This window comes from Lactuca serriola, chromosome 4 (assembly GCF_051521515.1).
Source record: "Lactuca serriola cultivar US96UC23 chromosome 4, Lser_US96UC23_V15, whole genome shotgun sequence".
Taxonomy (NCBI): Eukaryota; Viridiplantae; Streptophyta; class Magnoliopsida; order Asterales; family Asteraceae; genus Lactuca; species Lactuca serriola.
In genome coordinates, this window is record NC_136411.1 from 360,583,160 (window position 1) to 360,605,873 (window position 22,714).

General features: G+C 35.0%; 1 protein-coding gene and 1 long non-coding RNA gene across 6 annotated transcripts; one reads left to right on the top strand and one right to left on the bottom strand.

Annotated features, from left to right (window-relative positions):
• Positions 1 to 9,631: 9,631 nt before the first annotated feature.
• LOC145097619 (putative serine/threonine-protein kinase PBL22) lies at positions 9,632 to 22,522 on the top strand. 5 transcript variants are annotated; one of them, XM_079035219.1, is made up of 3 exons: positions 9,632 to 11,103; positions 11,231 to 11,363; positions 21,790 to 22,522. In XM_079035219.1, the coding sequence occupies exons 1-3, from the start codon at positions 9,805 to 9,807 to the stop codon at positions 21,822 to 21,824; spliced, it is 1,467 nt and encodes a 488-aa protein (XP_078891345.1). In that variant the 5' UTR covers positions 9,632 to 9,804; the 3' UTR covers positions 21,825 to 22,522. The 5 variants fall into 5 exon arrangements, 2 of the variants coding, with proteins under 2 accessions (XP_078891345.1, XP_078891346.1); XM_079035220.1 differs by lacking the exon at positions 21,790 to 22,522 and adding an exon at positions 13,987 to 14,395; XR_013704441.1 differs by lacking the exons at positions 9,632 to 11,103; positions 11,231 to 11,363 and adding exons at positions 18,010 to 18,515; positions 18,620 to 18,817.
• LOC145100743 (uncharacterized) lies at positions 14,680 to 16,473 on the bottom strand. The gene is made up of 5 exons (XR_013705232.1): positions 15,880 to 16,473; positions 15,522 to 15,666; positions 15,355 to 15,441; positions 15,194 to 15,246; positions 14,680 to 15,101 (listed from the first exon to the last, which is right to left on the bottom strand). It is a non-coding gene; the product is annotated as an uncharacterized LOC145100743 (long non-coding RNA).
• Positions 22,523 to 22,714: the final 192 nt, after the last annotated feature.

A 22,714-nucleotide genomic window follows, 5' to 3' on the forward strand; every position in this document is an offset into this window, starting at 1 on the left:
GTCAATGGCGTGAACATCACATTATTATTATTATTTATTATTACTTCTTTATTTGATTTTCGTTCTTGATTAAAATCAAAGAAAGAGTAGAGATACGTTTTTCTCCCAATTTGCTTCGTCAGGCACACAATAGTGCCCTTGGGTTTCAAGCGATTGACAATTTCGCTGCTAATTGTCTACCTGTAGCTTTTGGCTACATCAATATGACATGTTGGGAGATGATGATTTTACAAGACGAAAGATCAAGAAATTGATAACTACGGTGATTGGTGGGGTAACTGAGGAAAAGGCAAGGAGAGGAACGAGGAGATAGTTTGGGAAGAGTGATGAGATGAGGATAACATAGCAAACCAAACACATAAAGGTGAGTATATGTAAGGTGAATTTGGAAGAGGTGAAAGTGAGGTATGTCATTCTAAATTGAGGTGGGGGAAGAATGTTTAGTATGTGGGTGGCAATGTAAAGAGATTCCACCCAATAGGTGGGAGGCATGTGAGCTTGAAAAAGAAGGGAACGAACTGAGTTATTAATTGTATGCAATATTCATTTCAATTTACCATTTTGTTGGGAGGTGTGAAGGCATGAGAATCGAAATTGAATTACGTGAGTAGCAAAATGGTCAATAAATTGTTTGTTGTTATATTCGCCTCCATTATCACAGTGGAATCTTTGACGGTTTTACCAAATTGGTTTTACCAAATTGGTTTTTGATGTATTATGAAAATAATAGAAATTTAGCAAACACATTAGATTTTTGTTTTAGTTGGTAGATCTAAAGGTAATGAGAGTAGTGGTCAAGAAAGATAATACAGTATCGTAAACCACTAATGCTAGCAATGGGTGAAGTCTAAACATCGGAGTGAAGAATATCAAACATATTGGAAGCAATATTTTTTGAAACAGAAAAAGGAAGTTTAACATGTTTTTGTTGCCAAGGTGGGCAAGACGTTGGTGCCAAAGAGAGAGCGGCTTACACAAACGTGGACTTGAGTTGTGGATGGAAGAACCAGATGTATCACATCAGATTAAAGGTATCACATCGGATTAAAGGTTGTTTGGTCCTGTAATCCTTGACAGTAAAACCAAATTCGTTAAATTCAATGAAAAGCTTGTTTTAACGAGTGAATCTACGAACTTAAAAGAGATATTTTATAATGTCGAGTGTGATAAGAATATTATGAAGGTGAAGTGGGCGATGTGAGTTATTTAAAGGAAAAGAAGAATGTATGGTTTTAGTTATAGAAATAGGGGACCCGTTACCGACTAAAACCAAATGATAATTACTATTATAACTAAGAGTTTCAAGTATACCTTCATTCGTGTGCATGTGATCGGTAGTTCCCGTGTCCATTATCTATTTATTTATTGGCTTGTGAAGTGACATGTAAAACAATATTTGCAGGAGGGAGGTGGGTTGTTGATCTCCAAACCATTCCCATGGAGGGAGGATGTGTCATGTAGTCTTTAGATCTGCTGAATTTGTTGAAATATGACCTGAAATGCTGCTAATTGGGCTGCTGAGAATTGTTCAGAAGGTGGGCCAAGAAGACCTTGTTGTTGTCGATGATTTACGGTGGACCAAAGGGAGCTGTTAGGCCTAGTGGTCCACTGTTGTTGGACGGGAGGTGGATAAATGATCCAACCATATGGCTGAGCAGATTGTGATGTAAGAAAAGTAGGTTGCACCTGCTCGCTATTACTGCTGCCGATTTGTTGATGTTGTTGTCGGCGGTCCTTTTGGGGCAGCTGTCGATGATCGTTTCGGTGGTTATTTTGATTGTGATTGTTGGTCGAGGAGTTGTGAATGATTGTTGGAGATGAGCAATTTTGTTCATGTGGTGTGGTGGTGTGTTTCGAGTGTGATTAAAAGGAGTTTCTTCCAAGGGTAGAATGGATTGAGTTTCAGAAAACGTGGGAAACAAAAATCGACGGTGGAGCATTATAGTGATGTTCTCAAAATATGTGGAGAGGTAGTTTATGGTGTGAATCACAAGGTGCTTATCGGAAGTCTTGCAGGCTGCATCAAGGTTCTCAAGAAGATCGGCTATGCTTTGAATTTTAGAGCAATACGCATGTACCTACATGTCACACACACACACACACACACACACACACACATATATATATATATATATATATATATATATAGAGAGAGAGAGAGAGAGATTGGTTCTCACTCTCAAGTTGCATGATATGAGAGTCTTTGTTGTCCTGAAAGAGTTTTTCAATGTTCGGCCACATTTGACAATATTAGATATATTGTATTATCTTCTTTCCATATTTTAGAGATTGTAATTATCCTTGATTAGCTAGATTGACAGAGATTTTAGCCATAATTTTAGAATTAGTTTCCCATATTTGTGTATATATTTCGTGTATCTTTTGTTTGTAAAAGTCGATATATATACAAGTTTTCTTCTTCAAACTTCTTCATTCTAGCAAATACCATTTTACATGGTATCAGAGCATTGATATGGTACTACCTATCTTCCGCTCCTCGTTTCTTTCATGACAAACAAAGAACAAGGATCCACTGATCCCAAGCCTATCAACATGGATCCATCAAATCCATACTATGTACATCATTCAGATCAACCAGAACATATGCTTGTTCCAATAAAGCTGAATGGAGCCAACTATCAATCCTGGAGTAAATCAATGATTCACGCACTCACTGCAAAAAACAAGATTGGTTTCATTGATGGATCGATAGAGATGCCATCAGAAACAGACCAACTGGCTGAATTCGCCTCGTGGAATCAATGCAACATTATGATCTTATTGTGGTTGACACACTCGGTTGAATCAGATCTCGCACAAGGTGTGATTCATGCTAAAACCGCTTAACAAGTCTGGGAAGACCTTCGTGATCAGTTTCTCAAAAGAATGCCCCTGCAATTTTTCAGATTCAGAAGTCTATAGCCTTTATCTCTCAAGGTACCATGTATGTTGCTTCTTATTTCATCAAAATTAAGGGTCTTTGGGATGAACTTGAAGCACATCGCACCCCTATCACTTGCAATAAAATGAAAACACATTTGGATAAGAGAGAAGAAGACAAACTTATGCAGTTCCTCATGGGCCTCAATGAATCTTACAAAACCGTCAGATCAAACATACTTATGATGTCTCCTTTACCAAATGTTCATCAAGCATACTCTTTAATAATTCAAGAAGAAACTCAACGACAAATGGCCTCAGAACCAACTGAAAGCTTCTCTGTTGCTGCAACTGTTCAAAATTGAACAACCCATGAAAAATTCAAAGATAAAATATGTGACCATTGCAACAGATCTGGACACACAATCAACGAATGTCACACCCTCAAATTCCACTGCAAATTCTGTGATAAAAGGGGTCATACAAAGTATCGATGTAGAATGAAGCACGGAACAAAAAGTCAGAATGGTAAACCACCTCAAACACATCAACTTCGTGGACAAAGAAGTGGTGCCCGAAACAATCCTCCCACAGCTAATATGACAGAAGCATCACAAACTAAGAATCATTCTTCAAACATGTTACAAGGATTTACATCTGATCAACTTCAACAACTATCTCAAGCTCTATCTGCTTTAAAACAAAATCAATCTCCCGCTAATGGTGATGTTTTTGCAAATGCTGCAGGTTTGTCTATACCAAATGTTTTTGTTAACTTCGCTGCTTCTAAACCATGGATATTAGATAGTGGCGCTACTGATCACATTATTTCAGATCCAAATCTTTTATCTTGATTCGAATCCTCTTCTGTTCCCTGTGTTAATTTACCTAATGGTGCATCAACACCCATTACACATACAGGAACTGTTCCATTCAGCCCTCATATTCAACTTGAAAATGCCCTATGTGTGCCTTCTTTTAATTTAAATTTGATTTCAGCCAGCAAATTAACCAAAGCTTTGAACTGTTGTGTTATGCTTTTCCCAAATTTATGTGTCTTGCAGGACTTGGCTACAAGAAAGATGATTGGCTCGGGTAAAGAACATGGAGGTCTGTATCACATGTCTCCAAACTACAAAACACCTTCTTCCTTCCAAGTGTCTCGTCCTGCTAACCTGTGGCATTTACGTCTTGGCCATCCATCCATTGATCACTTTAAATTGCTATCTTCTATTTTGCCTTGCAATAAAGATTGTAACATTCCATTGAGTGATGATTGTGATGTATGCCCTATGGCAAAACAAACAAGACTTTCTTTTCCTACAAGTTCAATTTCAACTCATTATACATTCGATCTTTTACATTGTGATGTTTGGGGACCACATATTGTTCCTACCCATTCAGGGGCTCGTTTTTTTCTTACAATCATAGATGATTTTAGTCGATGTACATGGGTATTTCTCATGCAACACAAATCAGAGACACACCATCTTTTAGAATGCTTCCTTAAATTTGTCCAAACTCAATTTTGCACAACTGTTAAAGCCATACGAACAGATAATGGGACAGAATTCCTTCCCTTGCAACCACTATCTCATGCTAGTGGTATTGAGTTCCAACGCTCATGTGTCTACACACCCCAACAGAATGGGTTCGTTGAACGAAAACACTGTCACATACTCAATGTTTCTAGGTCCCTCTGTTTTCAGTCAAATATTCCCCTTACCTTTTGGGGAGAGTATGTTCTCACTGCGGTATATCTTATAAATCGTCTCCCATATCTTGTGATATCTAACAAAACACCTTTTGAAGCTCTATACAACCGGCCTCCATCCCTTAGTCATTTACGTGTTTTTGGATGTCAATGTTATGCCACAGTAGTACATCCCAAGCATAAATTTGATCCTCATGCAACAAAATGCATCTTTGTTGGCTATCCTCATGGACAGAAAGGTTATAAATTGTATGACTTAGCTACAAAGAAATTCTTTATTAGTCGAGATGTTAGGTTTTATGAACATATATTCCCTTTCTCTTCACTCTCAACAGAAACCACCTCTCCATTACTTCCCAACCTAGGCTTTGATGAAACTTATATGACCCCACAAATGAACATTACATCTGAATCACCACAACAAGCAGAGCCAACACCCTTATCACCAATCTCATCAGCAAACCCTTCTAACTCACCTACTATAAATCCATCAGATGCTACAAATCCATCAGATACAATAGATGATAGTGGAAGTTGTCTTGATACAACCAATGCCAACACTGAACAAAATGGACCTGACACTACCCATTCCATTCCTGAACCACCTCCTCTACGACATTCCAATCGTAACAAAAATACCCCTGCATGGCACAATACATACTTCATGCCTTCTCAAGCCAATCATTCAACCTCTTGCACAAGTACTCGTAAAGGGATCAGGTATCCTCTTTCTAATCATTTGTCATTCTTGCATTTTTCACTTGCTCATCTTACCTTTTTAGCCAACATTATAGCACAACCAGAACCTCAATCTTATGATGAAGCTGTCTGTCATCCTCATTGGAAAAAAGCCATGGCTAGAGAATTGAAGGCATTAAAGGATAATAATACTTGGTCTCTAGTTCCACTTCCTACGGGTCACAAACCTATTGGTTGTCGTTGGGTATACAAAATTAAATACAACTCAGATGGAACTATCGAGCGATACAAAGCGTGTTTGGTGGCTAAAGGCTACACACAAGTTAAAGGGATTAATTATAAAGATACATTTTCTCCGAAGGCTAAACTCACAACGCTTCGTTGCTTACTTACTGTTGCTGCTGCAAGAAATTGGTTTACATATCAACTGGATGTCCAAAACGCATTCCTTCACGGTGATTTACATGAAATTGTTTACATGAAAACACCTCCTGGTCTTCTACAACAAGGAAATAATATCGTTTGTAGGCTCAATAAGTCTCTATACGGTTTAAAACAGGGGTCTCGTAATTGGTTCTCCATAGTTTCAGATACTATTCAAAAGGCCGGTTACACCCAATCAAAGGCTGATTACTCTCTTTTCACCAGGACACAAAGTAACTCTTTCACAGCCATCCTCATCTATGTTGATGACATTCTTTTAACGGGTAATGATCCTCAAGAAATAAAACGTCTTAAATAATGTTTACTCAAGCGATTTAACATTAAAGATTTGGGAGACCTAAAAAAAATTTTAGGTATTGAATTTTCTTGTTCAAAGAATGGTATCTTTATGTCACAAAGGAAATATGTTGTTGATATTCTAGAGGATTCTGGTCTCACAGTTCCAGACCAAAAAAATTTCCAATGGAGCAAAATTTAAAATTAAACTTAACAAGTGGAGATAAATTGCATGATCCAACAAGATATAGAAGGTTAGTTCGCAGATTGATTTATCTAACTGTTACTTGACCGGACATAAAATACTCAGTTCGCACCCTAAGTCAATTCATGCATGAACCTCGCAAGCCACATTGGGATGCAGCGATGCGAGTTCTAAGGTACATAAAAGGCACTCCGGGTCAGGGATTACTTTTACCTTCTTCTAATAATATTATATTGAAGGCATACTGTGATTCAGATTGGAAGGTTGTTGCATTACAAGACGATCAGTTTCTGGATATTGTATTTTTCTTGGAACCTCAGTCATTTCATGGAAATCCAAGAAGCAGACAAATGTTTCAAGATCATCAGCAGAAGCTGAATACAGAGCAATGGCAAATATATGCTTCGAATTAACCTGGTTACGATACCTTTTACAAGATTTAAAAGTTCCTCTTTCATACCCTGCAACCCTATATTGTGATAATAAGGTCGCATTACACATAGGAGCAAACCCAGTGTTTCATGAAAGAACAAAACACATGGAGATCGACTGTCATATAGTTCATGACAAATTACAAGCATGTATGATTAAGCCTTCGTATGTCCCAACAACGCTACAATTGGCAGACATCTTCACAAAGGCATTGGGTAAAGTTCAATTCGAATTGTTGCGAAACAAGTTGGGAGTTCAAGATCTTCACGCTCCAACTTGAAGGGGATTATTGAAGATTTTTTTTATCCAAGTTAGAAGTTCAGAACTTCACTCTCCAACTTGAAGGGGATTATTAGAAATATTATATTATCTTCTTTGCATATTTTGGAGATTGTAATTATCCTTGATTAGCTAGATTGACATAGATTTTAGCCATAAGTTTAGAATTAGTTTCCCATATTTGTGTATATATTTCCTGTATCTTTTGTTTGTAAAAGTCGATATATACAAGTTTTCTTCTTCAAACTTCTTCATTCTAGAAAATACCATTTTACAGACGAGTTGGAACATTGGGTTTGATAATCGTGTTGACAAGATTTTGAGACATCGTCATGTAGAAGCTGGTCTACCTCTATCCTTCTTTTGGGCTAAAGCAGTCAATATAACATGTTACACACAAAACAGGTCCATCATTGTGAAGCATCATGGGAAAACTGCCTATGAGCTGCTAAAAGGGAGAAAGCCTGATATGTCCTACTTTCATGTTTTTGGGTGTGTTTGCTATATCGTAAATCAGAAGTAAAGGCTGATGATTAGTGTTCAAATTTTGAAATAAAGATTGATGAAGGATTCTTTTTGGGATACTCAAGTGAAGCTAAAGCTTTCAGGGTATTCAATCTTTCAAGAAAAATCGTTGAGGGATCTGTACATGTTATATTTGATGAAGATTCGTACATTCAAGATCGAACGAATCATCTTGCCAACATTCTAAACGAGCTTGTTTACGGTTCATCTAACACTCTCACTGAGCCAATTACTCAAAACATTGACGGTATTCTCAACCATCTTGCCAACATTTTATTTTTTTATTTATTTAAGTTATTTGTTTAAATTTAAAAGAGAAATAAACAAATAAAAATAACAAATTAGACAATACATCTCAATAAATCAATATTTTTTCTTTTTTCTTATTTTAAATTAGTTTTTCTTCCATATATCGGTTTTTGGTTTTTTCCATTGTATTAAATTCCAATAGTATTTAACTCTAATAATAAATGCATAATAATTTCATTAAGCGATTTTCTTTCTAATTTCAAAATTAATAAATGAAAACATCATTAGTTTCTTATGTTTATTTGTTTAAATTAAAAAAAACACTTTAATTTTATTAATTCAATATTTTTCTCATTTTTCTTATAAATTTAAACTTTTCAAATGACTATTGTAATTTAAACAACAAATTAATACATCTTAGTTATCATCTTAATTTCATATTTATTTTTTCTTTTAGATAAACTCATTTAATATATGAGTTTCACACCTACTTTTTAATAAAGGAGGTGAACATTGGCGTACTACAAACTAGTGGTGTGCGCGGTGCGGTTTGGTGCGGTTTGGTGCGGTTTAGAGCCAAAACCGCAAACCGCACAACATATGCGGTTTGAGTTATTTAGAAACTGCAAACCGCACCGCGAACCTGCAAAACCGCATTATGCGGTGCGGTTTTATGCGGTTTTGTGCGAGAGGTTTATGCGGTTTTGCGGTTCGACTAATTATTTACTTTAAATTTAATGACAATACTATCATTGTTGTCACTAACAGCTTACTAAGTGGTAATTAAAAATTTTGGTGGTCATAGAATTATGGTCTTTAACTACTTTATATATATATATATATATATATATATATATATATATATATATATATATATATATATATTATGAAAACATATTGACGATTAAAATAATGGTCACTGCATTAAATTTTGTATTAATTAAATTTAAAGAAATATTATTACATTTCAAAAATTTAGGATAATGCCACTACTTTAGGATGAATTGAACTAATAAACGTTATACCTGTCAAAATATTTTCGTGTGTGTGTGTATATATATATATATATATATATATATATATATATATATATATATATATATATATATATATATATATAGGGAATGTTATTTGGAAAAAAAAACCCTAAAAATCATAAAAATGCATAAAAAAGTACATAGAGATTACAAAACTTTTTTTTTAATTTTTTTATAAAAAAATCGCAGGTTTTTTAATAAGTTCGTTGAAAAAAATAAAAAATCAAAATTTTAAAATAAAATTAAAAATTCAAAAAAAAAAAAAACAGCGAATTTATTTAAAAACCTGCGATTTTTTGATAAAAAAAATTTTAAAAAAATTGTGATCTCTAGGTATTTTTTTTATGTATTTTTGTGATTTCTAGGATTTTTTTAGGGTTTTTTATTTTCTATAGAACTTAAACTTATATATATATATATATATATATATATATATATATATATATATATATATATATATATATATATATATATATATATATAATCATTAACTAGTTTTATCAATGCGGTGTGGTTTAAACCACAATTTTTTAATCGTAAACCACTAACCGCACCATATAATGCCGTTTAACAAAGTACAAACCGCAAACCGCACTGTGAGTGTTTTAAACCGCATTATACGGTGCGATTTGATGCGGTGCGGACGATTTATGCGGTTTGTGCGCTTTATTGCACACCTCTACTAAAAAACAAAATACACTTGTGCCATGTGTGCAATGCTTACAAACCTCAAGGACCAAGTGCATAGAGGTTTTCATAAACACGCGAGTTTTAACAATCTAGAGGGACCAATTGTGTAATTTGTTTTTCTAAAGGTTTGAAAATTAAAATGAATTCACAAGTATTTTGCTTCCATTCCAATCCCAAAAAAAAAAAAAAAAAAAAAAAAAAAAAAAAAAAAGAAAAAGTAGATGAAGACAAACAAAGTCAATGGTCGGACATCCGCTAGCAGCACAAGAACCAGACGAAATCATCCCGTTCACTGCCGGACTTCTGAAGCTCTTTTCTGGATACAAGAGATATTGTGAAGAATCAAAGGTCCGATCAGGAGAAACTAAACGACGATGTTACCCACACCTATCAAAGATACCAACTCCTCTTTCATATTCCCAGACCAGACATGTCAACGTTTTACTCTTTCTGAGATTCAATCGGCAACCCAAAACTTCGATGAGGCTTTAGTCATTGGCAGGGGAGGATTCGGCAAGGTGTATAAATGTTCCAAAATCGGGTCAATGACCGAAGTTGCAGTCAAACGATTGCACTCCATGTCCAATCAAGGAGCCAATGAATTTGAGTCGGAAGTCAAGGTCCTCTCTAAGCTGCGACATGGTAATCTCGTATCCTTAATTGGTTATTGCTATGAAGAAAAAGAGATGGTCCTCGTTTATGAGTTCATGCCGAATGGAACACTTGAAGATCATCTTCGCTCACCGGATTCCTCTTTATCCTGGTTACAACTACTCAAGATATGTGTAGGGGCAGCTCGAGGATTAGACTACCTTCACATGGGTACATCAACTCAACATGGAGTCATACATCGTGATGTGAAAACCTCCAATATTTTGTTGGATGCAGACTTCGCAGCTAAAATTTCAGATTTCGGATTGGCTAAAGTTGGGGTAATTGATCAGACACGAACACATATGAGCACAGCTGTGAAAGGGACATTTGGGTATATGGATCCGTGCTATTTCTATACAGGAAAATTGACAATGAAATCTGATGTTTACGCTTTTGGTGTTGTACTCTTTGAAGTGTTGTCAGGAAGAAAAGCTGTAGATTCAACCCTTGATGAAGAGCAATGGGGTTTAGCAGCTTGGGCTCAACAGCAAATCAAAGAAGGAAAACTCAATCAAATTATTGACCCGCGACTAATCGGACAAATCTCCAGAAAGTGCTTGAAGGAGTTTGCAAGCATAGCAGGTCATTGTTTACACACCCAACCAAAACACCGCCCTACCATGGCGGAGGTTGTGGTGAAACTCGAGTCTATTCTATCACTAGAAAGAGATTGCACCAATCATAATATTGAAGAAGATGGATTCATTTACAAGCTTAGATCTTTTTTCACAGGCAAAGTTGATTCTGCAATAGAAAACAAATCTGATTTCAGTTCTCACGATAAACAAATAGTAATCACACTTGATACTACAAATGAAGTCATTACAAATCAAAGTTTCAGAACTTTCACGTATGATGAGTTGGTGATTGCAACAAATGGTTTCAAAGATGAAGACGAATCCACAGCTTTAAATGAATACATTTACAAAGGTTGGGTTGATGAAAGGACATATGCGCCAACAAAACATGGTGTTGGTTTACCAATGCATGTTAGAAAGATGGAGATTTCAACACAAAAGGTACATCCAATCTTTGAAATGATGATGATGTGGGAATAACTTTAAATCCCATAATGAATTAGCATCATGTATTTTTCATGCATTGTGCTATTTTTTAGCTTCTTAAGTGAGCAATTTGGTTGTGCAGAAGGACATCAAATTTGAAGATTTCAATCATCCCAACCTTGTAAAACTCTTGGGATATTGCTTGAATAATCACCAACTATTTTTTGTTTACGAGGACATTTCAGCCATAACTTTGGATAAATATCTTTACGGAGGTCAGCATACCTTCCAGTTATATCTTACCAATAATAGGAACATACTTAAAATTTTCTTTTTTACCAATAATAGCAATGTACTTTCTTTTTCACCTATAAATGAACGTGCTTACATTTTTGGGTTATTTCCATAAAAGACCTTATATTTTGATTTTTTTTTTCTTTTTAGACCTATAATTTTTTTTCTTTTCCAAAAAAGACCCAACTTTTACCTGTTACTTGTTATTTTAGACCCTAGCAGGTCACCAACAGGTAAATTAGGTATTTTTGTTTCATTAAAGACCCTATATTTTATAGTTTTTTCCATTTTAGACCTAAACTTAACTTTAAAATTGGTTATAGTCTTCAAGATTAAATATATAAGGTATTTATTGACTACACTGAAAAAAAAGTATACATGTATAAACTAAAAAATGTTATCTAATCTTATTATCTTTTGAGTGAATATAACCAAGAAGAATTGTAAAATTTTATTTTTGTCTAAAAGATATAATCAAATTTTATCTTGGATATATATTATATCATTAAACTTGATATATTATTTATAAAAAATGTTATTATTACCGCTGATAAAAAGTTTGATGTTAATTTGATATTTTTTGATAACAAAATAATTTTTTTTAGTTTGTCTATTATACTTATTTCGTGAGTTTGGACATATTTCCCTCTCTCAGTTTTCTATATTATTTTTTTAGTCGAATTTTTTAATCAATTTTTTTAGAACAGTTAACAAACGCAATCATTATCATACTCCAAAACCAAAGCCATAGAATATTTTGTAGCATTAGCCGATTATTGAATAATAGTTATAATTATATAAAATACATACAAAAAAATATTAATCCTAAACATTCGTAATAGTTTTGTTTAGATATATCAGATTCAAGTTTGAGACATTCTTAAAAAATGTTAACATCACATATAAATACATACAACTATATTATGAGAATGAAACCATCTGAACATAAGTTGAAAATCCAAATAACAAAAATGATATCACACACTTAAATATCCAAATACATGGTGTTTGTATATCGCGGTTATTAATTCTTAAATATAATCATAATAATTACCAAAATAAAATTTAGGATTTCATTTTAATTTAAAAAAACTTGAAGGTGTTTGGTACTCAATTGGTTATTGAATTTATGATCTTAAAACCATCATCATCCCAACTCCCAAGCATTGCCACCATGACGCCGCCCATCACCACCACAATCGCTATTAAATTCCTCTCATGATCTTCTAACTTGTGATGTAGACAAATGTGATCAACACGACACACAATGAAATCTTTACCAACATGATCTTTGAGTGTCTGCATCTTGATTTGGTTGGCAGCAATCTTGTCTCCACAGTCGCAAAAATTGATATGCAGTTCGTTGAGGTTGAGAAACTCTCCAGAATTTATCGAGTCAGGTGAAGGAGGTGGTGGAGCCGACATTAACAGATTTAGGGTGTTGGTCGGAATCGTGTTTGGCTTATTAGGGTAAAAAGGTATCGATTTCTACTAGCTTAAGCCCCAACAATTTGTGAAGCTACTTTATGCCACCACCACCGACGCTTCCTTGTCCTATAAGGGTGGTTGGTGAGTTGGTAGCAATAATGGCAAGTTAATGAGGGTTAACTGGAGGCTTAGGTGGAAGATGAGTGCACTAGTCCAAGTCAATGTTGAGTCCTGCTTAGTTGGCAAGTCAAACAGTTGTTTTACCTTCAATTGTGGGTTAAAGTACCATATTGACCGGTCATTTACGAGTATAAGCTCTTTAAAAGCAAAAAATAGTCACGAGGGACCATTTTAACCAATATAGGAAAGATGGTTGAACTACAGTGACAATAACCCAATAAATAAAGCTTTTATCTTTTTGAGATTTTTCTTTGCTTATTTGGTACACATGTCCAAATTCAATAAGAATGAAGTAATTGGATAGTAGATCATGTGGGACTATATTAACTTAAGCAAGTTGTATTTCCACATCCCAACCTTTTTGATCTTCCTTTACCTATTTTTAACCTTGACAAATTGACAAACTTTAGAAACAATTTTGCATTTAAAAATGTTTATGCACACAAAACGTTTTGTATGTACTTAATAAGTATCTGTTTTATAAAAGTTTTTTAAGGTATATATAAGTATAATAATGTATCTTACATAGTGTATTTCACTCATTTTCACATAACTATTACCATTTGAAACGCGGCTCCTACACAATTACAACCTCTTGCTTATAAGTTTAAATTTAAAAATTTATTAACAATTATGTTGTAATTGTGTGTTCTTTTTAATTTTGAACGGTTACTTGAGTTTGCAACTTATTTAAACAAGTCTAAAACCTTTTTTTTTAATTTATATAAACTTTGAAATTTAAAATGAGTCGTTCAATCGAACCCATTGGAAAAAAGAAATAAACAGGTCAACAAAATATTTGGTTTATCTATAAGTAAAGTTGACTTCCAAATATTTTGGATATTTGTTTAAAAGATAGTAAAAAGAATTGTACTTGTTACAACTTGTTTCAAAATTGACTTCAAACAATCAAATATGAATAGGTAATTCATATGGTGTAATGATGGTAACCACGTGGTTGATACTGATATTGATACTGATACGGATACATGACAGGATTCCGTCGAGGTAGTTGTCCAACAGTGTAACGCGGGACCCCTAGCAGGAACATATTAGGAAATGAAGAAATGTGGTCATAAGGAACGGGCAACAACGATGCTTCGTGTTGTTGGTGATGATGATTAGGATATATCGAACAGTTTGGGTCCGCTCGAAAGGGCATTTCCGTCTTTTTCATATATATAGGTAACCTCTTGCGAGCACTTGTACTGTTTTGTTTAGGCGTTCGAGTTGGTTGTTTACTTCGAGATGGCCCTTTGTTGGATAACTTTTGTCTCTTTCTACCTAATTATTGAAACAAAAAATTAGAATATACTGACATGATATGACATGACAGTTTTATTCTATGTTTTGACTTTTGGCATGTACCTTTATTGTTATTGGAAAGAAATTCTGTCTTTTTTAATTTTCGTTTATTATTATTATTGTTATTGGAAGGAATTTCTTTGATTTTAGTATATGTCTAGCTGCTTCCCCTCGCTTGTGTTTTTCTTCAAGAACTTTTGATCTTTCTGCTTCACTCTTCCATGGCTAAAAAGTAAAAAGTAAAAACCACCACCCTTTTTTTTTTATAATATATGTATTTTAATTATAATTATAAAAACAAAAATTTAGAATATACTCTATAGAGTGACATGGAATGGAACATACAACTTCCAAACTCAAAGTTTTTCTTTCTGTTATCAACTTCATCTTGAAGTAGTTTTTTAGCTTTTAGCAGCCATTCCTGAAGCTTTTCCTGAAAATGAGTAGGAAAAGATTGTCTACTCTTCCATATTTTCAAAATGTATGTATGCTTAAATAAATGTAGTTGATTTTTACCTTAACATATATTGTAACCAAGTGACCTGGCAGAAGAACTTCCTGAGTTTGTAATGAATCAGGGTTGTCTGGTATAGAGATCTGATAAATAAAAGAGAAAAACTTCTGCACCATGAAGCTGGCAACCAAAAAAAACACATGCCAACACTTTCAAAGCAAAGAAATCCAAAATTCTCACCATATAAAGTGAATAATCGATGAAATGAGAATGGCTCACATTAGCAGATTAAATTTATCATGATTGTATCAAGATGAGCCAATATTAATTCTCTTAAAACAACATTAGCAACCTACAAAATGAAAGAATTAAAAAAAAAAACTTAAAGAAGAGAAAGTAAGATTGCAAAACTGATAAAAGATGTACGGATTTATATACACTTACATCAGAGTGACTTTCATTCTCCATACCATCCATACAAGGTTTGAAATACTCTCCTAAATAAAAATGAGAAAAGAAGAGTGGATTTTATTTAGTTGACTTTGAGTTGACTATTAAGTAAGAATAGTAAAAAAAAATGGTGATAACAGATTATAATTAATTACCAACATTCTTTCCATTACTGTTTATAGTTGTGTCCTTGAAGCACGAAGAGCTACATGAAGCAAATACCTGTTCTCTGTGCTGTTTATCTGAAGTATCACATTTGTATCAAAAGGGTGAAATAGTCAATCCCCAAGTTACTTCCAAATAAATTTATAGGTTTACTTACATGCTAAAGTCATTTATTGGACTATTTTACCCCTCCTAGTCCTACCAAAAGCTTAGAGTTGGTAATGATTTTCAATTTGTCATCCTGTGTACCCTAAGTTTTTTAAGATTTATTTTTAATCTTCGCCTGTAGTAAGTTGATTTACCTGCAATCGAATGCAAAGAACCAAAGTAAATCAACGGAAATTTGCAGAAGTCCATGACGGATTTAACAATCCATAAATCTAAAATTAAACACAACACAATGACCAAACTTAATTCAAAACTATAGTTTTTCTAAAATTTACGAGTGATTTGGGAAATTAGCTAAGATTAGGATCAATGTTCGATTTAGGATTAGTAATAGAGAAAACAAAAACCTAGAGAAGCGCGTATGGAACTGATTGTTTGAAATCCATAGCATCCTAACATTGAGGATTGATGCTTGTATCATTTTTGGAACCTTCAAACATTTTGGAGCTGCCGATTTCAGTTGTTTGCTGCTACCCACCGTTCTTGCTTTCGTTGTGCGTTTTCGATTTCTTGCTTTCGTTGTTCGTTTTCGTTTTAGCAATTTTTGTAATTACTAAAAGTTTTCAAAGTGTTCCAGACCACCAACAGAACCGTTGCCGTTACCCTATCAGGTGATCGACACCGCTGGTGATCAATGCCGCTGTTGCTGTTGAGTAGTTGTACGATCTAAATCAATAGCATATCATGAACCAATAGATCAAAAGGCGTTAGATAGGAGTTAAGTGGCGAGTCAACAAGGAAGGGAGACGGACCGAGAGGAAAGCCAACAAGGACGTGATTTCCGATTAGGTTTTCCTTTCAGAGGCTTCAAAGAGGAGCGATGCAGATTGACTATGGTGGAGGCGATTTCCAGGGCGGATGAGTGACTCGACGGTCATTTAGGGCTTTGGGAGGAAATTGTTCGCCTTTTGAAGGATTTAGAGGGAATGAGAATAAAACAAGGGAACAAGAAAAGAAAGAAAAGTGGGGAATGGAAAAAAGGAGGCATAGATCTTCTGCGAGGGTTTGGCGAGGGTCTAGAAAAAAAAGGCCTCTAATTTTTGCAATCGGTCGCTGTTCCCTGGCTAGGAGGTTTTACTTCCCGACAGTTAAGCGAGGGAGGGTTTTTTGTCGATAAAATCTTAGATAATCCGTCGTTGATCCCTCAGTAATACCTTTCTAAAATACTACAATTTTTTTATCGAAATATTTATGGGTTCCGTCGCTGATCCCTCAGTAAACTGTCACTAATTAGCTATTGACAGAATCCGTCGCAAATTCCGTCACTCTACGTCAGGTTTTTAGTAGTGTTCCAAGGGTAGAGTGGATTGAGTTTCAGAAAACGTGGGAAACAAAAATCGACGGTGGAGCATTATAGCGTTGTTGTCAAAACATGTGGAGAGGTAGTTTATGGTGTGAATCACAAGGTGCTTATCGGAAGTCTTGCAGGCTGCATCAAGGTTCTCAAGAAGATCGGCTATGCTTTGAATTTTCGAGCAATACGCATGTACCGACATGTCACCCGCACACACACACAAATATATATATATATATATATATATATATATATATATATATATATATATATATAGAGAGAGAGAGAGAGAGAGAGAGAGAGAGAGATTGATTCTTACTCTCAAGTTGCATGATATGAGAGTCTTTGTTGTCCCAAAAGAGTTTTTCAATGTTCGACAACATTTGACGAGTTGGAACATTGGGTTTGATAATAGTGTTGACAAGATTTTGAGACATCGTCATGTAGAAGCTGGTCTACCTCTATCCCTTCTAGGCTAAACATTCAATATAGCATGTTACACATAAAGCAGGTCCATCATTGTGAAGCATCATGGGAAAACTGCTTATGAGCTGCTAAAAGGGAGAAAGCCTGATATGTCCTATTTTCATGTTTTTGGGTGTGTTTGCTATATCTTAAATCAGAAGTAAAGGCTGATGATTAGTGTTCAAATTTTGAAAGAAAGGTTGATGAAGGATTCTTTTTAGGATACTCAAGTGAAGCTAAAGCTTTCAGGGTATTCAATCTTTCAAGAAAATCGTTGAGGGATCTGTACATGTTATATTTGATGAAGATTCGTACATTCAAGATCGAACGAATCATCTTGCCAACATTCTAAACGAGCTTGTTTATGGTTCATTTGAAACATTGACCCTATTCTCAACCATCTTGCCAACATTTTATTTGTTTATTTATTTAAGTTATTTATTTAAATTTAAAAGAGAAATAAACAAATAAAAATAACAAATTAGACAATACATTTCAATAATTCAATATTTTTTTTTCTTTTTTCCTTATTTTAAATTAGTTTTTCTTCCATATATCGGTTTTTGGTTTTTTCCATTATATTAAATTATATATACTATTAATTGTTAAAAAGTTCGGGAACAGTAACTTTTTTTCTCTTTCATGTTTGGCCACGGAAGTTTAAGTTTTCGTTATTTTGACACTGAGGTTTTGCTTTCTTTTCTGTTGGTTCCAACTTCTGGAAAAACTTGCTTTATTCCACCACCGTCAACTTCCGACACAACATATACATGTCTTCTTCCCCTTTTGTCGTTGCTTATTCATTGTATCTCTTCCCACCGCCATTGTATTCAATCAGATAGAGCTTCCACCACTTTTTTTCTTCTGCATCCCTTCAACGCGATTCTTACCCTTCTCCTTCCAATTCTGTAAATCATCTGTCAATTGACACATCGCTATGTCGATAACTGCCTCTCACAACTCTTCATTTGTCTTAGAAACTTCCGCTTCTGCTTCTCCTCTCACCTCCGTTGTTGTTATCTATCGACATCAGATCCTCGAATTGACGTCTCAGGTGAAGTCCCCAGTTTTTAGGGCAAAGTGATTCCACCGACACACCCCTTTTTTTCTATTGAAATCAACACCACTTTGCGTCTTCTCCATCGGAAACGTTGTCCATATACGAAATTTATATCTAACCAACACTCATCTCATTCTTCCTGAAACAAGGGCGTCAGTTTACAGGTAAGTTATAGCTTTGTCTTCCTCAAAATCAGGGCTTTACTTTTTATTTTTTATCTTTAATTTATTTGTATGGGGACTCTTTCTTTCTGATACATAATTGCTAGCAAGAAAATAGTTGCATCTTTGAGATGTGATGGATGAATAGAAACGAGGCAAAAAAGAATGATGAAGAACATGGACTCTGCTGCATGTTCACGATCATTAAAAAAAAGAGTTCTATATGCTTGGATAGGCTTATACCCATGAACCGGAGAACAAAGTTTCACGTTTGCAAGAGGAAAATGAAAACTCAGTATAGGCAGGTATCTCTTATTTTATACCAATTAATGTTCACCTGATCTCCGTGTAAAACAAAGTTGTTGGTGGTAAAATTGGATGTGAAATCGTTGGAAGTGTTCTTTAACAGCAGGAAAAATTAAAAGGAAAAGAATTCAAGTAAAAGAGCTTCTTTTTGGGTTCACTTATCTTTTTTTTTTTGGAACCGGCCAATAGATTAATAATATAAAGAAAAAACAGGAAAATAACAGTACAAGCCACAAAGAATTAGTGGCGAAACACAGAAACAGGAACAACACGGAAATAAAACAACATCAAAATATGGAAAATACATGTTAAGAAAACGGGCATTGAGACCAATTTGCCCATATTAACTCCTTTCTTTTACCCCTGTTTTTCACCCAAAGAAAGCTCATAGATTTGACGATATCTATGACTTTATCAGGAGGCAGCCGGTTATTGTTAAACACTTTGTCGTTCCTTGCTTTCCAAATGGACCATAGCATATAGTAACAAATGGCCATAAACGTCCTTCTTCTTTTGGAACATGATCCCCATTTGGCAGCAAAATCTAAAATTTCGTTTACCTTATGAAAGTTTCCACCTTGCGCCTTGCACCAACTTAGTACCCCTCCGTGATCTTCGCAACATACGAGCATACCACAAGAGAGTGGTCTGGACATTCTTCAAGCTCCTCACACATCTGACAAGTTAGTGATTCCACATATACCCCTCTTTTTGACAATTCACTTACGGTTGGAATTCTGCCCACTTGCGCCCTCCTGATGAAGCATGATACTTTCAGTGGAATTTCATTAAGCCATTGAAAGTTAGAATCAATAATAGGGGGTCTATAGTCCCATTTATTCCTCAGGGCGCACACAGAATAAGAACCGTCCGTAGTTAAGCTACATTTCCAGCTTTCACCTGTGGGATCTTGATGCTTGGAAAGCACCGAGCAGACGGGGATGTTCTTTTTCATGAGGTCATTCTTTATACCTGCAATGTTGTTCCAAACCCCGGGTAAAGTCTTCATCGAGTAACATACATCAGGTTTGGAACGAAGATTATGCACACTGTGTATGACTGTTGACCATAATTGACCAGGTTTGGTTCTAAGTTTTCACCACCATTTCATAATGAGGGATATGTTCAGAGCTTTTATAGTGCCAACACCAAGTCCACCCTAGTCTTTAGGAGTTGTCACTTTATCCCACGAAATCCAATGAATAACCTTCCTTTCATCGGAACCACCCCATAGGAATCTGTTCCTCAACCTTTCAAGATTTTCAATGACACCTTCTGGAGCCATAAATAAAGATAAATAATAAGTTCAGAGATTGCCAAGGATTGATTGGATGAGGTTCAATCTTCCCCCAAAGGATAGATTTTTAGAGTTCCACTTTGAGAGTTTTTCTTTGAATCTGTCTATGATCGGCTTCCAATGTTTCTTCAACTTCATATTGGCTCCAACCGGGACACCTAGATAGGTAAAAGGAAGGGAGGATGGTTCCCATCCTAAAGGTCTCGCCCAATTTGCCACCTCCTGAGTGTCGACACCAATTCCAAATACTCTAGATTTATTGAAATTAACTCTAAGCCCCGATACGACGTGGAAGCAATGTAGGATGCATGATAGGTTCTTAATGTTTTGCTTCGACCATTCCCCCAAGAAAAGAGCATCGTCCGCATATAGCATATGAGAGAGTGTTGGCCCACCATTTGGCAATTTAATCCCATGGAAGATGCCTAGTTCACACGCCGACTTCATCGTTACACTGAGACCCTCCATTGCTATAATAAACAGAAACGGAGAAAGTGGATCGCCTTGTTTGACCCCTTTGGTTATAGAGAATTCTTCAGTTGGGTAGCCATTTACAAGTATTGAGGACTTGGAGGAAACAAGGCATCCTTTCAACCACATTCTTATTTTGTTGCCGAATCCCATGTTCTCTAAATTTGAGTCCAGGAAATCCCAATTTAGTGAATCAAAGGCTTTATCAAAATCAACCTTGAAGAGAAGTCTCTTCTTTTTATTCTTTTTTGCCCAGGAGCAAACTTCATTCACAACCAGGGGCCCCTCCAATATGTTTCGACCTTCAATGTACGCCGATTGCGCCTCGTCAATGCATTTCCCCACGACATTAATTTTTTAGTCTCAGCGATAGAATTTTGGAGATGATTTTATAGGCACAGCCAATAAGGCTTATCGGTCTATAGTCACTAATTAGAAGAGGATCCTTGATTTTTGGAACCAACGAAATAAAGGAAGAGTTGCAAGATGAGTCCAGTTTCCCATAACTCTCAAAATATTTAACGACCGCTGCAATATCGCCCAAGAGAACCTCCCAATATTTTTTGATAAATTTAAACGTGAAACCGTCAGGTCCCGGTGCCTTCTCATTACCACACGCCCACTTGCGTTCACTTATCTATAGGACTCCATCACAACCAAAACATTTGGTTGATGATACTTCTAAATTTTCATGAGTAGCTATCTTGAAGAAAGTGCAGAGACTCAAGAAGGGACCAAGCATTTACATATAAGTTATTTTTTACATATTTTGTAAAAAGATGGTAATATTTCTATATGTACACCTTTAAATTAAATATATGATTTTTTAATTTAGCAGGGAAGACTGGTATTCTTTTGTTGTTGTGTGAATCTTAGACAAAACCTCGTATCTTTATTGGAAAAGTAGATTCTGAAAACTTGAAAAATACTTATTGTATTTACTTGGATTTAGGTTCAAATACGTTATTTTGCCTATTTTCGTGGCCATATTTGCTAACTATGGATTTATTTTTGACTAAACTTTTTTAATTTGTTGCATATACACTATTATGACTGCGTATAACATATTCTTTGTTGATTTAAAAAGTTTAGCGACCAATTGTGGACACAGTGAATAGTTGGGTGGTGGATTACAACCTAAACCTGTTTTAATTTTATAAAAAAAATGTAATTGTTCATATAAAATCTTGTGTTTTTTAACAGGTTCAAAAGCAAGTAGTGATTTGTACGGGCGTTGATGATTATACCACCAATACGTAAGTGGGTATAGGTTTCCAGTGGCTTTTCTTTGCATGGTTTAAGGTGAGGGTTTTGGCCATTTCGATGTAAAGGTGTCATTAGCCGTCATTGATTCTTGCTTCCTGTGTTGGCGGTGTCCCTATGTGTAAACTCAACTGGTATGCTGATAATCGGGCCTCCACTCCGGTCTCCAAATCTTCAATTATGCCTGTGCGAGTGGCAGATTTGCAATATCAATCTTTATTTTGTTGGTGGTTTATTTTCTGTTGTTGATTCTATAGTCCTGAAGTCATAAGGGTTTAGAATATGATTTTTGTAGTTGAGAAATGCAAGGATAAGATACATATGGTTAATGATGATGAGTCATAGTTATGGGTCATGTTTTGCTGTTTTTCCCTGCCTTTTTGCTGCATATTGAAGTTTTTGTAAAGAAGAAGAAGCTCGCCTCCTGATTGGTCCCTCATAGCTACTCTTATTCATGTGTTTTTCCTTTGTTCTAATGGATCAGACCATTCCATTCATTTGAAGAGCGTAACCTGCAACTTATATAAAATTATAGTACATTTTAGCTAACACTAACTTTTTTACTATTCTAATTTTCATTTATTTGCTGTAGGAATCATCTTTTCAAACTGTTATGAAATATGCTATGTATACTTTCGAAATAAGGTAAACTATAAATTTATCGATTTATTTCTTCGGGTGTATAATCTTTTTACATGTGGTGCTCGCCAATTAGAATTTTCCTTTAATTGATTAGGTATACAAGCAAAATAGTTGGTGATGCAGACATATCTTCCGACTTTTCGCTTTTCTTTTGTCATACTTTTTTACCTTTATGAAATATGGTGTTGATTTTTCCAGTTTATCATAATAAAAAAACCACCTT